General features: G+C 46.1%; 1 protein-coding gene across 4 annotated transcripts in view; it reads right to left on the bottom strand.

The window, feature by feature from the left end:
- The window catches only part of PLOD1 (procollagen-lysine,2-oxoglutarate 5-dioxygenase 1), a 42,284-nt gene that overhangs the window by 23,880 nt on the left and 823 nt on the right, over positions 1-17,581 (bottom strand). Inside the window, exons 2-6 of one of the 4 annotated variants that reach the window (XM_081954630.1) lie at positions 15,535-15,742; positions 12,796-12,887; positions 10,753-10,886; positions 7,600-7,763; positions 5,271-5,383 (exon numbers count right to left, since the gene is read on the bottom strand). In XM_081954630.1, the coding sequence (XP_081810756.1) occupies positions 5,271-5,383; positions 7,600-7,763; positions 10,753-10,886; positions 12,796-12,887; positions 15,535-15,691 (660 nt within the window). In that variant the 5' untranslated portion in view covers positions 15,692-15,742. Of the gene's footprint in view, positions 1-5,270; positions 5,384-7,599; positions 7,764-10,752; positions 10,887-12,795; positions 12,888-14,092; positions 14,572-15,428; positions 15,763-17,581 lie in introns of those variants that run through there. The other 3 variants (XM_081954631.1, XM_081954632.1, XM_081954633.1) reach the window with 3 other exon arrangements.

Here is a 17,581-nt window from a genome sequence, read left to right as displayed (position 1 = left end):
GATGGGCACGTTGCTCTACAGCAGGGGTGTCAAATTCAAGGCCCGGGGGCCGAATCCGGCCCGCAGGATGCTTAGATCTGGCCCATGGGGCCACCCTGAAAACCGCAAAGGACCGGCCCCCAGTGCCTCTGCCAGAGAAAACGGAGCTCGGGAGGGCTGTGAGCGGCCCTCCCAGGCTCCGTTTTCAGCCGAGACAGCCTCCTGCAGTCCTCTGCTAGCGAAAACGTAGCTCGGGAGGGCTGTGGCTCCATTTTCAGCTGCGACAGCCTCCTGCAGCCCTCTGCTAGCGAAAACGGAGCCCAGGAGGGCTGTGTGCGGCCCTCCAAGGCTCCGTTTTCAGCCGCGACAGCCTCCTGTAGCCCTCTGCTAGCGAAAACGGAGCTCGGGGGGGCTGTGTGCGGCCCACCCAGGCTCTGTTTTCAGCCACAACAGCCTCCTGCAGCCCTCTGCTAGTGAAAACGGAGCCCAGGAGGGCTGTGTGCGGCCCTCCCAGGCTCCGTTTTCAGCTGCGACAGCCTCTTGCAGCCCTCTGCTAGCGAAAACAGAGCTCGGGAGGGCTGTGTGCAGCCCTCCCAGGCTCCATTTTCAGCTGCGACAGCCTCTGCAGCCCTCTGCTAGTGAAAACGGAGCCCAGGAGGGTTGTGTGCAGCCCACCCAGGCTCCGTTTTCAGCTGCGACAGCCTCCTGCAGCTCTCTGCTAGCGAAAACGGAGCCCAGGAGGGCTGAGGCCCTCCCAGGCTCCGTTTTCAGCTGCGACAGCCTCCTGCAGCCCTCTGCTAGCGAAAACGGAGCCCGGGAGGGCTGTGTGCGGCCCTCCCAGGCTCCGTTTTCAGCTGCGACAGCCTCCTGCAGCCCTCTGCTAGCGAAAACGGAGCCCGGGAGGGCTGTGTGCGGCCCTCCCAGGCTCCGTTTTCAGCTGCGACAGCCTCCTGCAGCCCTCTGCTAGCGAAAACGGAGCCCGGGAGGGCTGTGAGCAGCCCACCCAGGCTCCGTTTTCAGCCGCGACAGCCTCCTGCAGCCCTCTGCTAGCGAAAACAGAGCCCAGGAGGGCTGTGAGCGGCCCACCCAGGCTCCATTTTCAGCCGCGACAGCCTCCTGCAGCCCTCTGCTAGCGAAAACAGAGCCCGGGAGGGCTGTGAGCGGCCCACCCAGGCTCCGTTTTCAGCCGCGACAGCCTCCTGCAGCCCTCTGCTAGATAAAACGGAGTCCAGGAGGGCTGTGTGCGGCCCACCCAGGCTCCGTTTTCAGCCACGACAGCCTCCTGCAGCCCTCTGCTAGCTAAAACGGAGCCCAGGAGGGCTGTGTGCGGCCCACCCAGGCTCCGTTTTCAGCCGCGACAGCCTCCTGCAGCCCTCTGCTAGATAAAACGGAGCCCAGGAGGGCTGTGTGCGGCCCACCCAGGCTCCGTTTTCAGCCACAACAGCCTCCTGCAGCCCTCTGCTAGCTAAAATGGAGCCCAGGAGGGCTGTGTGCGGCCCACCCAGGCTCCGTTTTCAGCTGCAACAGCCTCCTGCAGCCTTCTGCTAGCAAAAACGGAGCCCGGGAGGACTCTGTTTTCACTGGCAGAGAGCTGCAGGATGTTGAGCTGGCCACGCCCACTGGGGCCCCCAAGGTCAAACACAACCCTGATGTGGCCCTCAATGACACCGAGCTTGATACCCTTGCTCTATGGAATCGGAAAAGTAGGAGGATTCTGACAGCACCTTTTCTGACTAACGGCTTTTACAAAGAGGCAGAACCCCTGCTCTTTGCAGACTCCTTCAGGTTAAGGGTAGACAAAGAAGGATAAAGGCCACTGTCTAAAATTTCTAAAAGTAGAAAGAGAGAGTCTGATCAACTTTAGAGGACAACACAAAGCAGGTTCCTAGCAACCTGCTAAGGGTTTAGACGTACAGAACCACCCACTTGGAAAGGGGCTCCGCCCTCTGCCTGAAGATCTTTATTGCTATAAAATGAAGGTCAAGGATAATAATGAATTTACGTACATTTGATAGAGGATTGGTGATATAATGTATAACTCTAAGTGCATGCTATAAAGATAGCCTGTTGAAAATAATAATAGATATATAAATAGAAACACTTGGTCAATTCTTTTATACTGTAAAAATATTTAGACTGAGATAATGACGACATAAAGGTATGTTGTTATTAAGCAGACAATCAAGGATGTAAGAGAATTAGGTTTATTGAAAAGAAAGAAACATGAATCGTAATTGAGTATATGTTGTACAATGAAAGTGAGATCTATATTTATTCGAGTATAACGTGCACACGTGTATAACGCGCACCCCCTAATTTTCGATTAAAAATCGGTATAAAATTTTGTTTCACACCATTTCATTAACTTTTAATGAACCAATGCAAGTACTATTATTTTAGTATAATTCTCATTACATTTTGTTTATATGCTAAATGTATTATATCATTTTGTTTGCTGTCCTATATCTCACGGAATCTTTTAAAAAATGATTTCCTTTTGATTTTGTTGCATATGCAAAAAGAAATATTTTTGATTGAATACATGTATAGAATAGAAATTTGGAAAATGTCTAGCTTTTTAAAGCTTAGAAGGAAGATGGGTTATTAAGGAAATAGGTTATACAATAATACAATACAATAGTAGAGTTGGAAGGGACCTTGGAGGTCTTCTAGTCCAACCCCCTGCCTAGGCAGGAAACCCTATACCGTTTCAGACAAATAGCTATCCAACATCTTCTTAAAGACTTCCAGTGTTGGGGCATTCACAACTTCTGGAGGCAAGTTGTTCCACTGATTAATTGTTCTCACTGTCAGGAAATTTCTCCTCAGTTCTAAGTTGCTTCTCTCCTTGATTAGTTTCCACCCATTGCTTCTTGTTCTACCCTCAGGTGCTTTGGAGAATAGTTTGACTCCCTCTTCTTTGTGGCAACCTCTGAGATATTGGAATAATGCTATCATGTCTCCCCTAGTCCTTCTTTCTCTTAAGCTAAACATACCCAGTTCCTGCAACCGTTCTTCATATGTTTTAGTCTCCAGTCCCCTAATCATCTTTGTTGCTCTTCTCTGCACTCTTTCTAGAGTCTCCACATCTTTTTTACATCGTGGCGACCAGAACTGAATGCAGTATTCCAAGTGTGGCCTTACCAAGGCCTTATAAAGTGGTATTAACACTTCACATGATCTTGATTCTATCCCTCTGTTGATGCAGCCTAGAACTGTGTTGGCTTTTTTGGCAGCTGCTGCACACGGCTGGCTCATATTTAAATGGTTGTCCACTAGGACTCCAAGATCCCTTTCACAGTTACTACTACTGAGTAAGGTATCACCTATACTGTACCTGTGCATTCCGTTTTTGTTGCCTAAGTGTAGAACCTTACTCTTTTCACCATTGAATTTCATTTTATTAGACAGTGCCCAATGTTCAAGTTTGTCAAGATCCTTGGTTATTAAGGAAAAAATCCCACTGACAATGTAGTGAAGCAGAGGCACATGGAGAAGAGAAAATATGACATCAGTATAATGGGGGGAAATTATCTTTTACCATAAGTTCTAAGAATCACTGTACCTGCTACTCCCAGTAAAATATCTGCGTGCATTTATGCTATAAGTAGAAATTCTGTTGCAATTGCCCCAATTGGTTCACATTTAAGGGAAATAGGACCCGTTCACAGGACCCGCCCCTCACCCTCTTCCTCCTGCCGACTGGAGGAAGAGGGTGAGAGGCGGGTCCTGTGAACGGCGGCAGCAGCGGCGGCAATAGTCGCAACTCAGCTGCCTGCCGCCTTTCCCCTCCTTTGTCTCCCAGCCGGGGCGGCCCGCCACCGAGTTGCGACTATTGCCACCGCTGCTGCCGCCGTTCACAGGACCCGCCTCTCACCCTCTTCGCGGGTCCTGTGAACGGCGGCAGCAGCAGCGGCAATAGCTGGGAGACAAAGGAGGGGAAAGGCGGCAGGCAGCTGAGTTGCGACTATTGAGCACGGCACGGCCCAGCCCTCGTTTATAACGCGCACCCACACTTTAATTCCTTTTTTTGGTACAAAATTTTGCGCGTTATACTCGAATAAATACGGTAGTTATATTAGATGGAAAATATGTAATTGAAAATAGGGATGCAAAAACGCTTGTAACCAAACGACATGCTGTATGTAATGGATGAAAAAATTTTAATGTTGTTTTTTATGTTTAAAAATAAAAAAAGGAAAAAAAGATCTAGGTGTGGCTTGCTTTGTGGGAGTGGCTTGCCGGCCATGTGACTGAGCGGGAGTGGCTTGGCAGTCATGTGACTGGGAGGGCATGGCCAACTTGTAAAATGTGGTGAAACTCACTTAACAACGCTCTTGCTGAGCAACCAAAATGTTGGCTCAGAAACTCTGGCATTTGAAGCACGCAAGTCTTAAAGCTGTCAAGTTACAAGACCCTTGCACCCCTAACCCTTTAGAAAAAAAACCCAGGGGTGTTCAAACTTGACAGCTTTAAGACTTGTGGACTTCAACTCCCAGAATTCCTCCTCCAGTTATGTTGGCTCAGGAACTCTGGCACTGAAGCATGCAAGTCTTAAAGCTGTCAAGTTACAAGCCCTTGCACCCCTAACCCTTTAGAAAAAAAAAACCAGGGGTGTTCAAACTTGACAGCTTTAAGACTTGTGGACTTCAACTCCCAGAATTCCTCTTCCAGTCATGTTGGCTCAGGAACTCTGGCATTGAAGCATGCAAGTCTTAAAGCTGTCAGGTTACAAGCCCTTGCACCCCTAACCCTTTAGAAAAAAAAACCCAGGGGTGTTCAAACTTGACAGCTTTAAGACTTGTGGACTTCAACTCCCAGAATTCCTCCTCCAGTCATGTTGGCTCAGGAACTCTGACATTGAAGTGTGCAAGTCTTAAAGCTGTCAAGTTACAAGACCCTTGCACCCCTTTAGAAAAACAAAAAACCCAGGGGTGTTCGAACTTGACAGCTTTAAGACTTGTGGACTTCAACTCCCAGAATTCCTCCTCTCGCTCTTCGTCTTGATGATGTGTGGACGGGCGGGGGGAGGGATCTGGAACCGGTTCTAAACGGCACTGTAGATTTGTGGACCCTCTTCTATAGAAGAGGTTAGAACTGGCAGGAACTCACCCCTGGTTTACATGTATAGAGACCAGTCATGCCCCCCATGATTCAATTTTATTAGCGGGGAAACTATGCAAGATCAAAATTAGGTCCCAGACTTATTTATACCACCTGGGCCTGCCTGATTCCGCATATGTGCTGCATTTCTTGGTCACCCACCAATACTCTCTGCTTTTAGAGCTTACCCTCTTTTCAGGGTCCAGGAACACGTTGGTATAAAACAGCTGGTCGCTCTCACTGTCCAGGCCTTGCCAGTCAGCCACCAGCTGGTTGAGATACGGAGCATAACCGATGAATCCTGCAGGAAGAGAGAATACAGGCGGTCCTTGACTTACGACCACAATTGAATCCAACATTTCCATTGCTGCACCTCCGGCAGCCAAATCAGGGGAGGAGGAGGAGACGTGGGAGTCAGGGTCAGCATCAAGGCAACCTGAGAGCTCCAAAGAGGAAGAGGGCTGGGGGGGGGGAGAGAGAGGGAGAGAGGGAGAGGGAGGGAGAGAGAGAGAGAGACAGAGACAGAGAGAGAGAGAGAGAGAGACAGAGACAGAGACAGAGAGAGAGACAGATAGATAGATAGAGAGAGACAGAGACAGAGAGAGACAGAGGCGGAGCCTGGGCGGTCCGTCAGCCCTCAAAGGGAGAGTCAACAGCCCCCAGGTCTGGAGGTGGCTGATGAGGTAGAGGAGGAACAGCTGGGTCCAGTGCTTGATACGCAGAAAGCAGAGGAGAGGAGAGCAGTGGAAATCTATGGGCCGGTCCTTGGGACGGAAGAGTCACTGCTGCTAGTGAGGCAGGGAAATATTCATCTTCCTGCTGGACACACTTATTAGCCTGCAGTGAGAGACTTCCCCCTTGACTTTGCTGGTGAGAAGGTCGCCGAAGGGGATCACGTGACCCCCCGGGACACTGCGACCGTCATAAATATGAACCCGTTGCTAAGCATCTGAATTTTGACCCAGTCACTTTTTTCAGTGTCGCTTGTTACTTGAAAAGGTCAGTCAACAAACGGTTGTAAGTTGAAGACTGCCTGCAAACGTTCCCCTCTCTCTTTCTTTTTTTTATTTTTTATTTGTTTTTAAACAAACAAGCACAGACCAACATAAAACCATCTTCCAATTTCGTACAGCGTGTCGATTGGTTACAAAACTTTTCTGCATCCTCATCCTAGCCTTCACTTACAATTTATGTAGAATCTCGTATTATCAATCTGATACATAGGTATACAATTATTATCATTGTTAAAACATTTATTTGACTATAACTATTATTACTTCATTTTATGTAAGAGATTCTAAATTTTGAATAAATTTATATTATGGCATCTCTCTACACACCATCCTAAATCCATCCAATAGTAATACATCTTTATAAAATTCTCTAGAATATTTCACTTCCATATTTTTTTGTCTAGCCAATGACAAGATAAATTCCATATTTTATAAGATTATTTATCTTTGGTTACATAACTTTTTGTGCATCCTCTCCATAGTCCACTTACAAATTATATAAAATCTGCTATTATCAATCTAGAATATAAGCATACATTATTATCATTGTTAATCATTTATTTACAATACAATACAATAGTAGAGTTGGAAGGGACCTTGGAGGTCTTCTAGTCCAACCCCCTGCCTAGGCAGGAAACCCTATACCGTTTCAGACAAATAGCTATCCAACATCTTCTTAAAGACTTCCAGTGTTGGGGCATTCACAACTTCTGGAGGGAAGCTGTTCCACTGATTAATTGTTCTATCAGGAAGTTTCTCCTCAGTTCTAAGTTGCTTCTCTCCTTGATTAGTTTCCACCCATTGCTTCTTGCTCTACCCTGAGTTGCTTTGGAGAATAGTTTGACTCCCTCTTCTTTGTGGCAACCCCTGAGATATTGGAACACTGCTATCATGTCTCCCCTAGTCCTTCTTTCTCTTAAGCTAAACATACCCAGTTCCTGCAACCGTTCTTCATATGTTTTAGTCTCCAGTCCCCTAATCATCTTTGTTGCTCTTCTCTGCACTCTTTCTAGAGTCTCCACATCTTTTTTACATCGTGGCGACCAGAACTGAATGCAGTATTCCAAGTGTGGCCTTACCAAGGCCTTATAAAGTGGCATTAACACTTCACGTGATCTTGATTCTATCCCTCTGTTGATGCAGCCTAGAACTGTGTTGGCTTTTTTGGCAGCTGCTGCACACGGCTGGCTCCTATTTAAATGGTTGTCCACTAGGACTCCAAGATCCCTTTCACAGTTACTACTGTTGAGCAAGATACCTCCTATACTGTACCTGTGCATTGTTTTTGTTGCCTAAATGTAGAACCTTACTATTTGACTATAACTATTATTACTATTACCCCTCTCTCTTCCTTGAGCTCAAAGGGGCAGCTTAGCCGACTGATAGGCGCGGATGCCAAAGAAAAATGTGTATTTTGAAGGTAACGTTTCCTCCCATCTCCCTTTTCCTTCCTGCTCGCTCACGAGTTCCTCCATAGAACTTCTACCTTCCCGCTTTTCCTTACCTCCAGATCCCAGGAATCTTTTCCCTTCTTGGACCACCGGGTACTTGGCCTCCAACCTCCGGTCCGGATAGATGAGTGTCTCGGATGAGAAGACAACTTTTGACTTGGCCTGCTTGAACTTCTTCAGGACTTCTGCAGGCCCCGAAGCGAAGATGACGTCATAGCTGCAAGAGGAGGAGGAGAGACACCTGAACGAAAGTTTTACCCCGCTGGCAGCCCTGAAGTTGTTTAAGTTGTATGATTTTAACCCCCTGTGTTACTCTCATTACAGGGCTTCTGTACTGTACTTCTCCTGAGGGGGGGGCGGCCTGTCAGGCCTGGAAGCCATCTTCTACATTGGGCCTTCAGGCCTGCCACATTTAATGCTGTGGGAAAATGGGAGTGGGGATTATATGGAATGGGGTAAAGGTAAAAATGGAAACATTCCCCTTGCACATATGTGCTACTTCTCCTGAGGGGGGGCGGCCTGTCAGGCCTGGAAGCCATCTTCTACATTGGGCCTTCAGGCCTGCCACATTTAATGCTGTGGGAAAATGGGAGTGGGGATTATATGGAGTGGGGTAAAAAGGTAAACATTTCCCTTGCACATATGTGCCAGTCGTTCCCGACTCTAAGGGGCGGTGCTCATCTCCGTTTCAAAGCAAAGAGACAGCGCTGTCCGAAGACATCTCCGTGGCCATGTGGCTGGCATGACTCAATGCCCAAGGCGCACGGAACGCTGCTACCTTCTCACCAAAGATGCTTTCTATTTTTTCTACTTGCATTTTTACATGCTTTCGAACTGCTAGGTTGGCAGAAGCCGGGAGAAGTAGCGGGCGCTCCTTCCGTTACGCAGCGCTAGGGATTCGAACCGCCAAACTGCGGAAACTTTCTGATCGACAAGCTCAGCGTCTTAGCCACTGAGCCACCGTGTCCCTATGGAGTGGGGTAGATATAGCCTAAAGAACATTCCTTTCTCAGAGAGTCAAGGACATCCTGCCCTGAGCCTGGAGCGGCGTGACTGGGAGGCATCTCCAGTTGGAATGGTGCTTGATTGGGCTGTGTGATAGACAGGTGGGTGCTGGGCAGGGACTTGGCCTTTTTGGGGGGGGGGGGGGAAACCTGGAAGCTTTCAGATTCGGGTTTCCCCAGATGTGCCGACATGACATCTCTAATAAAACGGAACTTTGAGGAAACTCATCCTCGGATTCTTCTTTCGTTGGGGCCTACTTTTGTTGAGGCCTACTTGCGACCCTGAGACCCGCAAAGAAAGAAACAGGGAATAATCAAGAAATTGCCTGCTGGGAACAAATGAAACGCACTCAATTTTAAGATCATTAGTCTTTTGCATTCCATTTTGAAATCTCCAGATGGAGATTCTGCAGTTGAGCTGCCCTACCACCCTTTAAATGGACTTGTTCCAAACACATCGTTGCGACAATTGTTCGCAGTCCACAATGTAATTAACATGACAAACCATAGTTAAGCAGCAACCAAAATACAGGTTTTATTCTACTTAACAAACCATTCATTTAGTGACTATTCCATGTTACGGACGGCACTGAAAAAAAGGGACTTAGGACCATTTTTCACACTTTGTAGCCTTTGCGTGATCACTATTCGGACAGAACAGAATTAAAAGAGTTCGAATGGACCTTGGAGGTCTTCTAGTCCAACCCCCTGCTTAGGCAGGAAACTCTGCACCACTTCAGACAAATGGCCATTCCAGCATCTTCTTAAAGACTTCCAGTGTTGGAGCATTCACAACTTCTGGAGGCAACTTCTGTTCCACTGATTCATTGTTCTCACTATCAGGAAATTTCTCCTCAGTTCTAAGTTGCTTCTCTCCTTGATTAGTTTCCACCCATTGCTTCTTGTTCTACCCTCAGGTGCCTTGGAGAATAGTTTGACTCCATCTTCTTTGTGGCAGCCCCTGAGATATTGGAAGACTGCTACCATGTCTCCCCTAGTCCTTCTTTCTATTAAACTAGACATACCCACTTCCTGCAACCGTTCTTCATATGTTTTAACCTCCAGTCCCTTAATCATCTTTGTTGCTCTTCTCTGCACTCTTTCTAGAGTCTCCACATCTTTTCTACATCGTGGATAGAATAGAATAGAAAAGAAAAGAAAAGAATGGAATGGAATAGAAAGAATTCTTTATTGGCCAAGTGTGATTGGAATTTGTCTTCGGTGCAGATGCTCTCAGTGTACATAAGGAGAATAAGATACATTCATCAAGAATAAAAAGGTGCTATCAGATATGGGATAAATGGTATAGGTGAATGGAGGAAAGAAACAAGAATCAATGAAGGAATATAACAAAACGCAAAAATAATAGTTATGAGTAAAATAAGAGAGTTATGAATGGTGAAATCCAAATGAAATACAATAGAAGGGGAAATAATATAAGGTGAGCTGTATCGATTGATAATTGCTATTAGAAAGAACAGCAAGCTCCTGTTTGTATTGCATTGTGTAAATGTGTTGTACGTCTAAGTTTTGTGTGTGTGTATTTTACATGTTTGTTTCTTTTAAACTAGCCACACCCAATTCCAGCAACCGTTCTTCCTATGTTTTAGTCTCCAGTCCCCTAATCCTCTTTGTTGCTCTTCTCTGCACTCTTTCTAGAGTCTCCACATCTTTTCTACATCGTGGCGACCAAAACTGAATGCAGTATTCCAGGTGTGGCCTTACCAAGGCCTTATAAAGTGGTATTAACACTTCACGTGATCTTGATTCTATCCCTCTGTTGATGCAGCCTAGAACTGGGTTGGCTTTTTTGGCAGCTGCTGCACACGGCTGGCTCCTATCACAGAAACCTGAATTGTCTTCTTTGTGGAAGCCCCTGAGACATTGGAACACTGCTGTCACTGGTTCATATTTATGACCGTCACTGTGGACCCCCTTTGGTGACCTTCTGACGAGCAAAATCCACGGGGAAGCCAAATTCACTTAACAGCTCTGCTACTGAACTGCAGTGATTCACTTAACAACGGCGGCAGGAAAGGTCGTAAAAAAGGAACAACCCCCACTTAACCAATGTCTTGCTTAACAAACAGATATTTTGGCGTCCTTTGTGGTCGTAAGTAGAGGACTATGTGTCTTCAGCTCCTCTGAATACAGAAAGGAATCTACCCCAGCTCATGTTTGTTCTGCTCAGCCAGGAATTACCTCTCGGTGAAAAGAATCACCAAATCTTCTTTATCTGCGTAGGCTTCCAAAGCCGATTTCAAAAGACGGACCTTCTCTCCCCCTGCTGTCCTGTGGTCCTCTCGGTCAGGCCATTCTTCTCCTAGTCCCAGAACCTGGACGGATCAAAGGAGATTTTGTCACAAGTTTCAAACCACTTTGCGCTTGTTCCCTCTACGTTGAACCGAAGGGAACAATACAATACAATACAATAGCAGAGTTGGAAGGGACCTTGGAGGTCTTCTAGTCCAACCCCCTGCCTAGGCAGGAAACCCTATACCGTTTCAGACAGATGGCTATCCAACATCTTCTTAAAGACTTCCAGTGTTGGGGCATTCGCAACTTCTGGAGGCAACTTCTGTTCCACTGATTAATTGTTCTAACTGTCAGGAAGTTTCTCCTCAGTTCTAAGTTGCTTCTCTCCTTGATTAGTTTCCACCCATTGCTTCTTGTTCTACCCTCAGGTGCCTTGGAGAATAGTTTGACTCCCTCTTCTTTGTGGCAACCCCTGAGATATTGGAAGACTGCTATCATGTCTCCCCTAGTCCTTCTTTCTATTAAACTAGACATACCCACTTCCTGCAACCGTTCTTCATATGTTTTAGTCTCCAGTCCCCTAATCATCTTTGTTGCTCTTCTCTGCACTCTTTCTAGAGTCTCCACATCTTTTCTACATCGTGGCGACCAAAACTGAATGCCGTATTCCAAGTGTGGCCTTATCAAGGCCTTATAAAGTGGTATTAACACTTCACGTGATCTTGATTCTATCCCTCTGTTGATGCAGCCTAGGACTGTGTTGGCTTTTTTGGCAGCTGCTGCACACTGCTGGCTCATATTTAAATTGTTGTCCACTAGGACTCCAACTAACAACTAAGAACATTTTGTTTTGCAAATGATTTACACTGTGCTGGGAAGTTTTTTTTTTAAACAGACATTTACAGCATGAACTATTAAGATTCCCAAATATTATATTAAAGGTAAAGGTTCCCCTCGCACGTATGTGCTACTTGTTCCCGACTCTAGGGGGCGGTGCTCATCTCCGTTTCAAAGCCGAAGAGCCAGCACTGTCCGAAGACGTCTCCGTAGTCACGTGGCCAGCATGACTCAACGACGAAGACACACGGAACGCTGTTCCCTTCTCACTAAAGGTGGTCCCTATTTCTCTACTTGCATTTTTTACGTGCTTTCGAACTGCTAGGTTGGCAGAAGCTGGGACAAGTCATGGGAGCTCACTCAGTTAAGTGGCGCTAGGGATTCGAACCGCCGAACTGCCGACCTTCCTTTTGTCATTCAAGGTTTTTTTTTATTTTTTAATACAAATTATACATATTATAGGAGCAAAAAGTTGTCCGGGTTTTTTCTTTTACATCCTCTCATTTACATAGTCCTTTTCACATCGTAGTTTCCTTTTTACTTTCTGCCAAATTATTCTCTTCCATTACTTTTCATCTTTATGATTATTTTTTCTTAATACATAAACAATATCAAAGTTACACCAAATTTTCCTTTCTTATTTTCTCCATTGGTATATTTTGCTACAAACAGCATATATCCCCTCTAATTCAATTTAAACATAGAGAGCATTCCTTTCAATTTTTTTTCTACAATTAACAATGTACTATCATTTCTTTATTTCTTAATTAGTTACATCGCAATAGTAATCTTACTACTATTCTCTTTAGTCTACTAATGTAAGAACTGCCGACCTCTCTGATCAACAAGCTCAGCGTCTTAGCCACTGAGCCACTGGGTCCCTTTTAATATTATATTACCCACTTAATACGTTTGTGCTTTGGGGTACAATAAAGAAAAGAAAAATAATCAGCAATGAGCAGCCAGAGAAACAATTAACATTATGACAAGCTCATCAATTGAAATTAAGAAATGATGCAGTATAATTCTGCCCCATGCTTTTTCCAAGGGTGGGTTTTAAAATTTGAGGAAAAGCAGGGAGTTTTGAATTAGGAATTGTGTTTTGTCATGAAACAACCTGGGAATTTTATTCAAATTATTCACTTCTGCTACCTTGAGGTTATAGTTAAAAACCTGGGCTGAACTTCTGAAGCGTTTGAAGCCTTCGGTCTCCTTGGTGGCCACCGCGAAGACCAATAAATTATCTGGATGGATGGAAAAAAAAGAATCAGACATACATCAACCAGATTATCCTCAACTGCTACAAATTCCCACATTCCCCAATCACTGCAACTTTTAAAAAAAATTGCATACTCGAGAGACACAGCTCTGTTGCAAAACCCAGACTGCGAATGGAAAGATTTCCGGATTTATTTAGTAGACTTTCCCCATTTCTTGGGAAAAAAAAATCTCAGAATATTTGTGAACTGAGAAAGAGACAGTCAGGGGGGGAAAAAAATCTCGTCTCTTGTTTTAATAAGCAAATAGCTCAGCCTTCCAACAATATTTCCCCCTTCCCTCTCTCTAAATACTGACATTTTTCCAAGACCAACCCACGTGTGGGACGTGACTTTAAATGAGTCAGAAATGGGTGCCCAAATCCTTCTCTCGCAGCGTGTTCACAGCCCACAAAACCGGACTGGAGTTGACCAGCAAGAAAGAGGCAAAGCAGTTGAAATGTAATTTATAACTCCTCTCTCGGGTTTCTGCTGGCATGGTGAGCCTTGCAGCACGGCAGGGGGAAACGGCATGCCCAAAACTTTTTGGAAATATGGGAGGGTCAGCCTTCATTCACGAGAGATAGCTCAGATGCCTTCAGGCTTTGTGTAAAACACTCCACTGGGGAAACTTCCTGCAAAGCCCACATCCAAAGCATGCCAGAAGGGCAATTTCTAGCCCTGTTTGAGAAGGGAAAGATTATATCCTGATTTATATCCAGAGAAGGGAGAGGATTATATCCTGATTTATATCGTGCTGCTTGCAGGATAGGATAGGATAGGATAGAATACAGAGTAGAGTGGAATGGAATGGAATACAATACAATACAATACAATAGCAGAGTTGGAAGGGACCTTGGAGGTCTTCTAGTCCAATCCCCTGCCAAGGCAGGAAACCCTATACCGTTTCAGACAAATGGCTAGCCAACATCTTCTTAAAGACTTCCAGTGTTGGGGCATTCACAACTTCTGGAGGCAACTTCTGTTCCACTGATTAATTGTTCTAACTGTCAGGAAGTTTCTCCTCAGTTCTAAGTTGCTCCTCTCCTTGATTAGTTTCCATCCATTGCTTCTTGTTCTACCCTCAGGTGCCTTGGAGAATAGTTTGACTCCCTCTTCTTTGTGGCAACCCCTGAGATATTGGAACAATGCTATCATGTCCCTAGTCCTTCTTTCTATTAAACTAGACATACCCAGTTCCTGCAACCGCTCTTCGTATGTTTTAGTCTCCAGTCCCCCAATCATTTTTGTGGCTGTTCTCTGCACTCTTTCTAGAGTCTCCACATCTTTTCTACATCGTGGATAGAATAGAATAGAAAAGAAAAGAAAAGAATGGAATGGAATAGAAAGAATTCTTTATTGGCCAAGTGTGATTGGAATTTGTCTTTGGTGCAGATGCTCTCAGTGTACATAAGGAGAATAAGATACATTCATCAAGAATAAAAAGGTGCTATCAGATATGGGATAAATGGTATAGGTGAATGGAGGAAAGAAACAAGAATCAATGAAGGAATATAACAAAACGCAAAAATAATAGTTATGAGTAAAATAAGAGAGTTATGAATGGTGAAATCCAAATGAAATACAATAGAAGGGGAAATAATATAAGGTGAGCGGTATCGATTGATAATTGCTATTAGAAAGAACAGCAAGCTCCTGTTTGTATTGCATTGTGTAAATGTGTTGTACGTCTAGGTTTTGTGTGTGTGTATTTTACATGTTTGTTAATAAAATTGGGGAAAAAAAGATGCAACACTTAGTGATAGTCAAGGTTACTAATAAGCTATCAAACCGTACTAGTAAACAAATAAAACAATATAAATTGACAAGATACAGGCAACATGGTTATAGCCATAAGTGGGAAGAGATTGGTGGGAGAAAGGAAGAGAAGAATAATAGTAATACAGTCTTAGTAAATAATTTGACAGTGTTGTAGGAATCAGAGAAGCAATCTCGACTTTTGGATAAAGTGTTTGCCTGGGGAAAAAAAAGACTCTTCCTGATTTCTTGCTACCACAGACTTAAGAAAACGGAGCAAGAACACATAATTTAGGATAGTTTAAAAAAAATACAGAGAGAGAGAGAGAGAGAGAGAGAGAGAGAGGGAGGGAGGGAGGGAGAGAGGGAGAGAGGGAGGGAGGGAGAGAGAGAGGGAGGGAGAGAGAGAGAGAGAGAGAGAGAGAGAGAGAGAGAGAGAGGAAGAGAGAGAGGAAGAGAAGCAGAAAGGGAGATTAATAAAAAGAACATGGTGTTATGCCAAGCGAGCCAATAAAAATATTTATGAAGATCATCGACTTACCTGTCCAATTCCACTTGGACAGGTAAGTCGATGATCTTCATAAATATTTTTATGACGTTTTTATGATTTTTAAGACATATCGTTTCTCATCCTCATTCCCCTTCCCCAGGGGAAAAAAAGGTCCCTGAGAGGATTTATGGAGGAAGCAAAGTCCCAAGCCAGTTTTCCCCAAACTTTTCAACCACCCGTCACTCTCCCTCTCACACACACACACACATTCCTCAGCTTACCGTCTTCGGCTGGGTGGCTCCCACCCTCCAGGGGTGTTAGGAAAAGTAAAAGGAAGAGAAGGGAGGGCGAGATCATGGTGGGAAAACTTCGAGGAAGGAATCTCACTTTGCAGCTGTTGGGGGAAAGGCTGCAGGCTCTGCTTGGGAAGGAAGCCCCTCCTGATGTGCCACGCAATGAACACGCCTCCCACTCCCCAAGTGTGGGGAGGAAGGGAGGGAGGCAGGCCTCCTCCTCCCTCTGCCCCTCTCTTCGGTCCGTCCATCCCGGCTCCCTTCCATCGTCCTCTTTCTCTCTCGGGTCGAGATCAGGAGCCCTGCAGAAAGGAAAGAAGGAAGAAAAATAAAAGAAAACACAGGGGCACAAAATCATCACTGCAGGCGGGACACTCCCCACTTCATACTTTCCAAAGAGCCCCCCCCTTCCCCTCCAGAGTCCAAATCCACAACCAAATTCCTGCACTTTCTTTCCCCCCCCCCCTGCCCTTAGAGAGGTTTGGATGCCAATTCCCAGGCTATTTGTCCGCCAGGCCGGGGCTGATGGAAACCGGAGTCCCCCCAAAAAGCGCTGGGAAAGCAGGGAGGTTTTAGCTGGCAGGGTGAGAGCTGAAATCAGGAGGGGTTTTCTCCCCTGCCTTTTGAAAAGTGGGACACTCAAGAGATCTTCTGATGACGATGAAGGAGCCCTCTCTACATAAGCTCAGAGACCCCTTTGCCTTGAAGGAAAGCCTCGGGAGAAGGAGCGCTCTGCCCAGGCTCAGAGATCTCCTGCTGCTAACAAAGAGCACTCTGTATAGGCTCAGAGGCCCTGTGACTTCAAGGAAAGCCTCGGGAGGAGTGCTCTGCAGAGGCCCAGAGATATTTTGCTGCCAGTAAAGAGCACTCTGCATAGGCTCAGAGACCCTCTGCCTTCAAGGAAAGCCTCGGGAGAAGAGAAGTGCTCTGCAGAGGCTCAGGGATATTTCCTTGAAGGCAAAGGATTCTCTGAGCCTATACCGAGTGCTCTTTATTGGCAGCAAAATATCTCTGAGCCTGTGCAGAGTGCTTCTCTTCTCCCGAGGCTTTCCTTGAAGGCACAGGGTCTCTGAGTTTATACAGAGTGCTCTTTATTGGCAGCAAAATATCCCTGAGCACTCTGTATAAGCTCAGAGACCCTGTGCCTTCAAGGAAAGCCTCCGGAGAAGAGAAGCACTCTGCACAGGCTCAGGAAACTCCCGCTGCCAGTAAAGAGCACTCTGCAGAGGCTCAGAGACCCTGTGCCTTCAAGGAAAGCCTCAGGAGAAGAGGAGCGCTCTGCAGAGGCTCAGAGATATTTTGCTGCCAGTAAAGAGCACTCTGTATAGGCTCAGAGACCCTTTGCCTTCAAGGAAAGCCTCCGGAGAAGAGAAGCACTCTGCACAGGCTCAGGAAACTCCCGCTGCCAGTAAAGAGCACTCTGCAGAGGCTCAGAGACCCTTTGCCTTAAAGGAAAGCCTCAGGAGAAGAGGAGCGCTCTGCAGAGGCTCAGAGATATTTTGCTGCCAGTAAAGAGCACTCTGTATAGGCTCAGAGACCCTTTGCCTTCAAGGAAAGCCTCCGGAGAAGAGAAGCACTCTGCACAGGCTCAGGAAATTCCCGCTGCCAGTAAAGAGCACTCTGCAGAGGCTCAGAGACCCTGTGCCTTCAAGGAAAGCCTCAGGAGAAGAGGAGCGCTCTGCAGAGGCTCAGAGATATTTTGCTGCCAGTAAAGAGCACTCTGTATAGGCTCAGAGACCCTTTGCCTTCAAGGAAAGCCTCCGGAGAAGAGAAGCACTCTGCACAGGCTCAGGAAACTCCCGCTGCCAGTAAAGAGCACTCTGCAGAGGCTCAGAGACCCTTTGCCTTCAAGGAAAGCCTCCGGAGAAGAGAAGCACTCTGCACAGGCTCAGGAAACTCCCGCTGCCAGTAAAGAGCACTCTGCAGAGGCTCAGAGACCCTTTGCCTTAAAGGAAAGCCTCAGGAGAAGAGGAGCGCTCTGCAGAGGCTCAGAGATATTTTGCTGCCAGTAAAGAGCACTCTGTATAGGCTCAGAGACCCTTTGCCTTCAAGGAAAGCCTCCGGAGAAGAGAAGCACTCTGCACAGGCTCAGGAAACTCCCGCTGCCAGTAAAGAGCACTCTGCAGAGGCTCAGAGACCCT

Source organism: Natrix helvetica (assembly GCF_964273705.1).
Source record: "Natrix helvetica genome assembly, chromosome: 5".
NCBI lineage: Eukaryota > Metazoa > Chordata > Lepidosauria > Squamata > Natricidae > Natrix > Natrix helvetica.
Note: the sequence above shows the minus strand (reverse complement) of the source record. Positions and strands in the feature narration are given on the sequence as shown.